Here is an 8539-nt window from a genome sequence, read left to right on the forward strand (position 1 = left end):
GTGTGGGTGAACAGAGAGTACAGCAGAGGGCTGAGGACACATCCCTGGGGGTGCCCTGAGGGAGTACAGCAGAGGGCTGAGGACACATCCCTGGGGGTGCCCTGAGGGAGTACAGCAGAGGGCTGAGGACACATCCCTGGGGGAGGCCCTGTGTTATGAGTCAGTGTGGAGGAGGTGTTGTTGCCAATCCTCACAGCCTGTGGTCGGCCCGTCTGGAAGTCCAGGATCCAGTTGCAAAGGGTGGTGTTCAGACCCAGGGCTCTGAGCTTGGTGTTGAGCTTGGAGGGAACTATAGTGTTGAATGCTGAACTGTAGTCAATGAACAGCGTTCTCACACGGCTGTAACACATCTGGACAAGAGGAACACCTGTGTGAATAGCGATGGAAATGGCATCTTCCATGGATCTGTTGGAGTGGTAGGTAAATTGGAGTGGGTCCAGTGGGCCTGGCATACTGGCCTTGATATGGACCATGACCAGCCTCTCCAAGCACTTCATGATGATAGAGGTGAGTACGACGGGACGATAGCCATTTGGGCATGTCACCTTGGTTTTCTTGGTCTCCCTGAAGCAAATGGGAACTCCATCCTGGGACAGGGACAAGTTGAGATGTCCGTGAAGAAGCCCACCAGCAGGTCAATGCTCTGACAACGCCAGGAATGACATCTGGGGCGGCGGCTTTGTGAATATTCACTGTTTTCAGAGTGTTCCTTCAAGCCTTGGAGAGCGTATGCACCTGGTCGTTCGGAGCAGCAAGAGCCTGGCGTTACTACGATGTACCGTGGTGATAAGTACTCACCCACCATTCCTCTGACATTACCATGGTGAAAGTACTCACAGACCGTTACTATGGCGTTACCATGCTGATAGTACTCACCGACCATGTGCTTCCTGACGTGTGCCATGGTGTAGAACTTCTTCTCACAGATCTCACAGCAGAACTTCTTCTCAGCGTAACCGTGAACGATCTTGTTGTGCTCATGGAGAGACCAGAGCTTCTTAAAGGCCTTGCCACACGTTACACACTGAAACACACACTCATTGAACTCAGTGGATGACAATATTCAGTTGAAATGGTGCATGGTGCATTGGTACTGTAGTAGTAGTAGTAGTAGTAGTGTTATTGTAGTAGTAGTAGTAGTAATAGTAGTAATGGTATAAGAGTATTGTTGTTGTAGTAATAATGTAGTAATCGTTACTGACCCGTACACTCTTCTCACAGTTGTAGTAGTGCAGTAGATAGCAGTAGTAGTAGTAGTAGTAGCAACAGTAGTAGTATTGGTGTGGTGGTGTTATAGTAGTAGTATAATCGTTGTAAACAGTATTGGTGTTGTAGTAGTATTTTTGCTGTAGTGATAATGTAGTTTTGCTTACTAACCCATGCGCTCTTCTCACAGTTGGTAGTGCAGTAGATAGCAGTAGCAGTAGCAGTGTAGCAGTAGTAGTAGTAGTAGTAGTAAAAATAGTAATAGTGGCAGTACTGGTGTAGTAGAATTAGTGGTCTAGTAGTAGTATTAGTGTTGTAGTAGTAGTAGTGTAGTTTTGTAGTGGTAGTGTAGTAGTAATTACTAACATGTATGCTCTTTTAACAGTTGGTCTGATGGTGCAGTAGTAGTAGTAGTAGCAGTAGTGTTGTAGTAGTAGTAGTAGTATTCGTGCTGTAGTAGTAGTAGTGTTATAGTAGTAGTACCAGTAGTGGTGTAGTAGTGTTATATTAGTAGTAGTAGTAGTGCTGTAGTAGTGTTATTGTAGTAGTATTAGTAGTAGTGTTACAGTAGTAATAGTGTATTAGTGTTATAGCGGTAGTAGTAGTAGTAGTAGTATTATAGTAGTAGTAGTGTAGTATTGTTATAGTAGTAGAAATAGTGGTAGTGTAATAGTAGTAGTAGTTGTAGTATTAGTAGTAGTGTTGCTGTAGTAGAAGTAGTAGTCGTAATAATATTAGTTGTCGTGGTATAGTAGTAGTTGTCGTGGTATAATAGTAGTTGTCATGGAAAAGTAGTTGTCGTGGTATAATAGTAGTTGTCGTGGTATAATAGTGAGTTGTGTGTGATAATAGTAGTTGTCGTTGTAGTTGTCGGGTGGTATAATAGTAGTTGTCGTGGTATAATAGTGTTGTCGTGGTATAATAGTAGTTGTCTGGTATAATAGTAGTTTCGTGGTATATAGTTGTCGTGTAGTTGTCGTGGATAATGTAGTTGTCGTGGTAAATAGTAGTTGTCGTGGTATAATAGTAGTGTCGTGGTATAATAGTAGTTGTCGGGGTATAATAGTAGTAATAGGAATCCTTCAACATTTTCCACGTACCAGACCATCACTACACTGGTAAAGGCCTTTTTCCAAGACCTGCAGTTGTGTTCACAACACCTGACTTCACAACAACATGGCAGCGCTTGGAAGTGGGCATAATGGCAGGCTGTACAATTCACCTCTGGTCTCCACTATGGCCATGGAAGTCATCATCAGGCATCGAGATGGGTGTCGGCGTGAGAGAACTAAGGAAGGGCTCCGTCTCCCACTCTCCGAGCATACACTGGATGACATGACTACACTGACCACCACTGCAGCATGCACCAGGCGCTACTTGCAAAAGCAGGATAACATCAAGTGGGCCCGGATGAAAATCAAGCCAAGCAAATCTCGAAGCATCTCCATGTCAAGGGACAGCTTAAAGATGTGAGGTTCTGCATTGGAGATGACCCGATACCAACGGTGTCTGAGCAACCCGTCAAAGAGCCTGGGTAGATGGTACAGAAAAGCCTCTGAGATAAAGATCAAGTGCAGCAAGTAAGGCAGGACCGCCGACGGTCTTGAGAACATCAACAAGACCCTACTGCCTGGGAAGCTCAAGCTTTGGTGCCTACAGTTGGACTCTCCCCCGGGTAATGTGGCCACTCACCGTCTATGAGGTCCCAATAACAACAGTGGAGAAGATGGAGCGAACCATACCTCATACGCGAAGAATGCTGGTGTCCCACGATGCCTGAGTAACATCGGCCTCTATGGCAAAGGGGTCTTGAACTACTCTTCACAGTCTAACGGAGGAGTACAGGTGCTCTAAAGAAGATTAAGATGACATTGAAGGCTCCAAACACCACCATTAGCAAGGCTGCACCTCCCTACAAACTGGCGGAAAGGGACATCATCCAAGGCTGTGCAGCAAGCAACATCAGCCCTAAGACACCAAGACATGGTGGGGAATATCCAGCATGGAAGAGGAGGCTTTGGCCTGGCAGAAGCAAACCAACGTTCCATAAGGCAACAACATCTGAACGCAGGAAGCTGGTGGCGAGGAGGTGCGCAGACAGGAGGAGACTGCAAGAAGTGCAAAGGCTGTATCTCTTGCTAAACAAGGGCAATGGATGCGGTGGGAAGGCCTGGAGAGGAGAAAGATCAACTGGAGTGAGCTTTGGCAAATGGAGGCAACAACATCAGCTTCATCATAAGAGCTATTTAGGATGTGCTCCATCACCAAAAAACCTACATCAATGGTATGGCGAGGACCGACCTGCCCCCTCTGCCCAGCTCCAGCGACTCTCAGGCATATAATGACAGGTTGCAAGACCAGCCTCTCACAAGGCCGCTACACCTGGAGGCACAATCAGGTCCTCAAGAGCCTGGCTGCAGCACTTGAGACCAAGAGGAGTGCAACCAATTCATTACCCAAAAACAAGCAATCCTGTCAAAACAACAACATTCATCCGGGAGGGACAGAAAAGGCCCAAGCATCCTCCTACGAAGCCAGAAACTGGACACCTAGCCATGGCCCGGGACTGGAAAATGCTTGTCGATATTGGCCAGCAACTCATTTTTCCACCTGAGATTGCTTCTACCAACCTTAGGCCAGACATGGTACTCTGGTCCCCTTCATGAAAGGCTGTGTACATCATAGAGCTCACAGTCCGTGGGAAAACTCTGTTGAAGAGGCCTACGAGCGTAAGAAACTGCGTTACACAGAGTTGGCAGCAGACGCAACTCAGCTTGGCTGGAATGCAAAAGTCTGGCCAGTTGAAGTGGGATGCAGAGGATTCGTGGCTTCTTCCACCATCAGGTTGCTGAAAGAACTTGGCAGGCTCTGCAGCAGACCGTCAGAGCAGTTTCTCAAGCAGCTGAAAGAGGCAGCCAGTGGATTTGGATCAAACGGAAGGACCTTGCTGGGCTATAATTTCATGACCCCCCACCCCACTGAGAACCCAATTCAGATCCTCCAACTTGAGGAGGGCATATGAGGTATGCGGTCAGCTGTAGGGCTGGCTCAGGGAAGAGGACCCTGCCTTGCATAGTCCGGTGGAAATCTTAATTGGGCATGGGACACAAGCTAGGCTTGATCACCTTTAGCTGGCCACCTTTGATGAGGGTGTTTAGTGATTAAAGGCCGAAACACCCACTGATTCGAAGGCACACTACTGAGGATGTGTCCCAAAATTGACATCTTAACCCAGTCTAAGAAATAACCTCCATGCCACTCTGTCAACATCACGGCAAATCTCATGTGAGTGCATACCATCTATTGGACAATGGACAGTTTTAACATTTGTCCCGTGTTTTATGATCTGTAGTTGCCGTGGTATAATAGTGTTCGTTAGTTGTGTGGTAGTAGGTTGTCGTGGTATATAGTAGTTGTCGTGGTATAATAGTATGTTGCCGGGGTTATAATAGTAGTTGCCGTGGTATAATAGTAGTTGCCGTGGTATAATAGTAGTTGGTGGTAAATAGTAGTTGCGTGGTATAATAGTAGTTGCCGTGGTATAATAGTAGTTTGCCGTGGTTAATAGTAGTTGTCGTGGTATAATAGTAGTTGTCGGTAGTAATAGTATTGTCGTGGTATAATAGTAGCTGTCGTGGTATAATAGTAGTTGCCGTGGTATAAAGGTTGCGTGGTAATAATAGTATTGCGTGGATAATAAGTAGTTGCCGGGGTATAATAGTAGCTGTCGTGGATAATAGTAGTTGCCGGGTAATAGTAGTATCGTGGTATAATATATTGTGTTATAGTAATAATGTAGTATCAGTTACTAACCAATAACCTCTTCTCACAGTTGGTCTGATTGTGCAGTAGATAGTAGTAGTAGTAGTAGTTAGTAGTAGTAGTAGTAGTAGTAGTAGTAAGTAGTAGTAGTAGTAGTAGTAGTAAGTAGTATAATACGTAGTAGCAGTAGTAAGTAGCAGAATTAGTATTATTAGTGTAGTAGTAGTATAAGTTAGTAGCAGTAGTAGTAGTAGTAGTAATATTTGTGTAGTAGTAGTAGGAGTAGTAGTAGTAGTAGTAGTAGTAGTAGGTAGTAATATTAGTGTAGTAGTAGTAGTTAGTAGTAGTAGTAGTAAGTATAGTAGTAAAATTAGTAGGTAAGTAGTAAGTAATACGTGTAGGAGCATAGTAATAGTAGTAGAAGTAGTATTATTAGTGTAGTAATAGTAGTAGAAGTAGTATTATTAGTGTAGTAATAGTAGTAATAGTGCAGTAGTAAGTGTAGTAGTAGTGTCGTAGTTACTAACCTGTATACTCTTCTCACAGTTGGTCTGATGGTGCAGCAGTAGTTCACTCTCCAGTAGGAAGCGTTTTCCACACTTGTTGCAGATTTGCATGCGGTTGTGAGTGACGTTCATGTGTTTCTCCAGGTACCAGCGGTTGTTGAAGACTCTGGGACATTTCTTACAGGGGAAGTGTTGCTTCTCCTCCAGTCTGACCATCTGACCTACACTCTCAGGGTTCTGCTTCCTCTTCCTGCCCTGGTGACGGTTGGCAAGGGTGGCGTCACCAAGGGTCTGCCGCATGGAGACGGTTGTCGAGGCGACCTCCAGGGTTCTAGTCCCCGGACGAGGCCTGTTCATCATAATAGACTCCTCTGCTGGTATGTTCATATCATTGTTCTCCTCTTCCTCTTCCTCCTCTTCATCCTCTTYGCTGCTGTTCTCCATCTCCTCCTCTCTCTCTCTCTGCTCTTCATCCTCCTCCTCTTCCTCCTCCCCGACCTGCCCATCATCATCCTCTTCCTTGTTCTCCTCTTCCTCCTCGTCCCTCTGGTCACCATGGGAGCGGGTGAACATGGCGGTGTCGGTGGTATATGTGGCGACAGCCTTGCTCTCTGACCCCTTGGAGACGTTGAGTGTCTGGTTGTTGAGGTTGACCTCTACGATGATCTGCTCCCCGCCCCCCTCCAGCTTAAACAGACCCCTCCCTCCTCCTCCCCCACTCTCCCTGTTCTCTTGTTGGTAGTAGTACTGCTTGGSCTGGGACTGGGAGGTCTGGGAGGTCTGGGAGGAGGGAGGGTGATGCTGCTGGCTCTTTCCATGTCCGTCCTCCACCCTCACAGAGAAAGGGCTGTTACCCTCCCGAGTGTACACCCTCTCTAACTCTGCCCTCCCTAATTCTGCCTCCTGCTTGATCTCCCGGTACAGCTGACAGCCGGGGGTCGTTGTCATGGAATCAGGATCTCCGAGGCCATCCTGATTGGCCAGGTTTTCTACCGCGGCCCTTAGTGATTGGCTGCTGATGAGGTCACGGCAAGAAGCTGCAATGTCCGTCATCTGCAGCAGGGTGGCGGCGTTGAGCACATCTCTGACGCTACGGCTACTGACCAACAGACGGGAGGTGTAGATGAAGTTAAGGATCTGCTGTAGGCCCTGGGAGGAGAGACAGACAGGAGTTATCTGCTGTAGGCCCTGGGAGGAGAGACAGACAGCTCTCCTCCCAGGGCCTACAGCAGATAATCTCCTGCTCTGTCTCTCCTCCAGGCCCTACAGCAGATAACTCCTGTCTGTCTCTCCTCCCAGGGCCTACAGCAAGATAACTCCTGTCTGTCTCTCTCCCAGGGCCTAAGCAGATAACCTGTCTGTCTCTCCTCCCAGGGCCTACAGCGATAACTCCTGTTCCTCTCCTCCCAGGCCTACCAGCAGATAACTCTCTGTCTGTCTCTCTCCCAGGCCCTAGCAGATAACTCCTGTCTGTCTCTCTCCCAGGGCCTACCAGATAACTCCTGTCTGTCTCTCCTCCCAGGGCTAGAGCAGATAACTCCTGTCTGTCTCTCCTCCCAGGGCCTACAGCAGATAACTCCTGTCTGTCTCTCCTCCCAGGGCCTACAGCAGATAACTCCTGTCTGTCTCTCCTCCCAGGGCCTAGAGCAGATAACTCCTGTCTGTCTCTCCCCAGGGCCTAGAGCAGATAACTCCTGTCTGTCTCTCCTCCCAGGGCTAGAGCGATAACTCCTGTCTGTCTCTCCTCCCAGGGCCTAGAGCAGATAACTCTGTCTGTCCCTCCTCCCAGGGCCTACAGCAGATAACTCCTGTCTGTCTCTCCTCCCAGGGCCTACAGCAGATCCTTAACTTCATCTACACCTCCCGTCTGTTGGTCAGTAGCCGTAGCGTCAGAGATGTGCTCAACGCCGCACCACTGCTGCAGATGACGGACATTGCAGCTTCTTGCCGTGACCTCATCAGCAGCCAATCACTAAGGGCCGCGGTAGAAAACCTGGCCAATCAGGATGGCCTCGGAGATCCTGATTCCATGACAACGACCCCCGGCGTCAGCTGTACCGGAGATCAAGCAGGAGCAGAATTAGGGGAGCAGAGTTAGAGAGGGTGTACACTCGGGAGGGTAACAGCCCTTTCTCTGTGAGGTGGAGGACGGACATGGAAAGAGCCAGCAGCTACCTCCCTCCTCCCAGACCTCCCAGACCTCCCAGTCCCAGCCAAGCAGTACTACTACCAACAAGAGACAGGGAGAGTGGGGGAGGAGAGGAGGGGTCTGTTTAAGCTGGAGGGGGCGGGGACAGATCATCGTAGAGGTCAACCTCAACAACCAGACACTCAACGTCTCCAAGGGTCAGAGAGCAAGGCTGTCGCCACATATACCACGACACCGCCATGTTCACCCGCTCCCATGGTGACCAGAGGGACGAGGAGGAAGAGGAGAACAAGGAAGAGATGATGATGGGCAGGTCGGGGAGGAGGAAGAGGAGGAGGATGAAGAGCAGAGAGAGAGAGAGGGGAGATGGAGAACAGCAGCAAAGAGGATGAAGAGGAGAAGAGGAAGAGGAGAACAATGATATGAACATACCAGCAGAGGAGTCTATTAGATGAACAGGCCTCGTCGGGACTAGAACCCTGGAGGTCGCCTCGACAACCGTCTCCATGCGCAGACCCTTGGTGACGCCACCCTTGCCAACCGTCACCAGGGCAGGAAGAGAAGCAGAACCCTGAGAGTGTAGGTCAGATGGTCAGACTGGAGGAGAAGCAACACTTCCCCTGTAAGAAATGTCCCAGAGTCTTCAACAACCGCTGGTACCTGGAGAAACACATGAACGTCACTCACAACCGCATGCAAATCTGCAACAAGTGTGAAAACGCTCCACTGAGAGTGAACTACTGCTGCACCATCAGACCAACTGTGAGAAGAGTATACAGGTTAGTAACTACGACACTACTAACACTTACCACTGCACTATTATACTATTCTACACTAATAATCATTCACTACTATCTACATATACTACTTCTACTACTTATTACTACACTAATAATTACTACTTCTACTACTATAT

General features: G+C 48.2%; 1 protein-coding gene and 1 pseudogene across 1 annotated transcript in view; one reads left to right on the forward strand and one right to left on the reverse strand.

Annotated features, from left to right (window-relative positions):
- Positions 1-153: 153 nt before the first annotated feature.
- Positions 154-8539, reverse strand: part of LOC112078300 (zinc finger and BTB domain-containing protein 47-like) — an 11944-nt gene continuing 3558 nt past the window's right edge. The window contains exons 2-5 of the mRNA XM_070442014.1: positions 5496-6623; positions 881-1024; positions 455-587; positions 154-212 (exon numbers count right to left, since the gene is read on the reverse strand). Coding sequence (XP_070298115.1) covers positions 154-212; positions 455-587; positions 881-1024; positions 5496-6623 — 1464 coding nt within the window. The remainder of the gene's footprint in view (positions 213-454; positions 588-880; positions 1025-5495; positions 6624-8539) is intronic.
- The window catches only part of LOC139026697 (zinc finger and BTB domain-containing protein 47-like), a 3329-nt pseudogene continuing 1987 nt past the window's right edge, over positions 7198-8539 (forward strand).

Source organism: Salvelinus sp. IW2-2015, unplaced genomic scaffold, assembly GCF_002910315.2.
Source record: "Salvelinus sp. IW2-2015 unplaced genomic scaffold, ASM291031v2 Un_scaffold5515, whole genome shotgun sequence".
NCBI lineage: Eukaryota > Metazoa > Chordata > Actinopteri > Salmoniformes > Salmonidae > Salvelinus > Salvelinus sp. IW2-2015.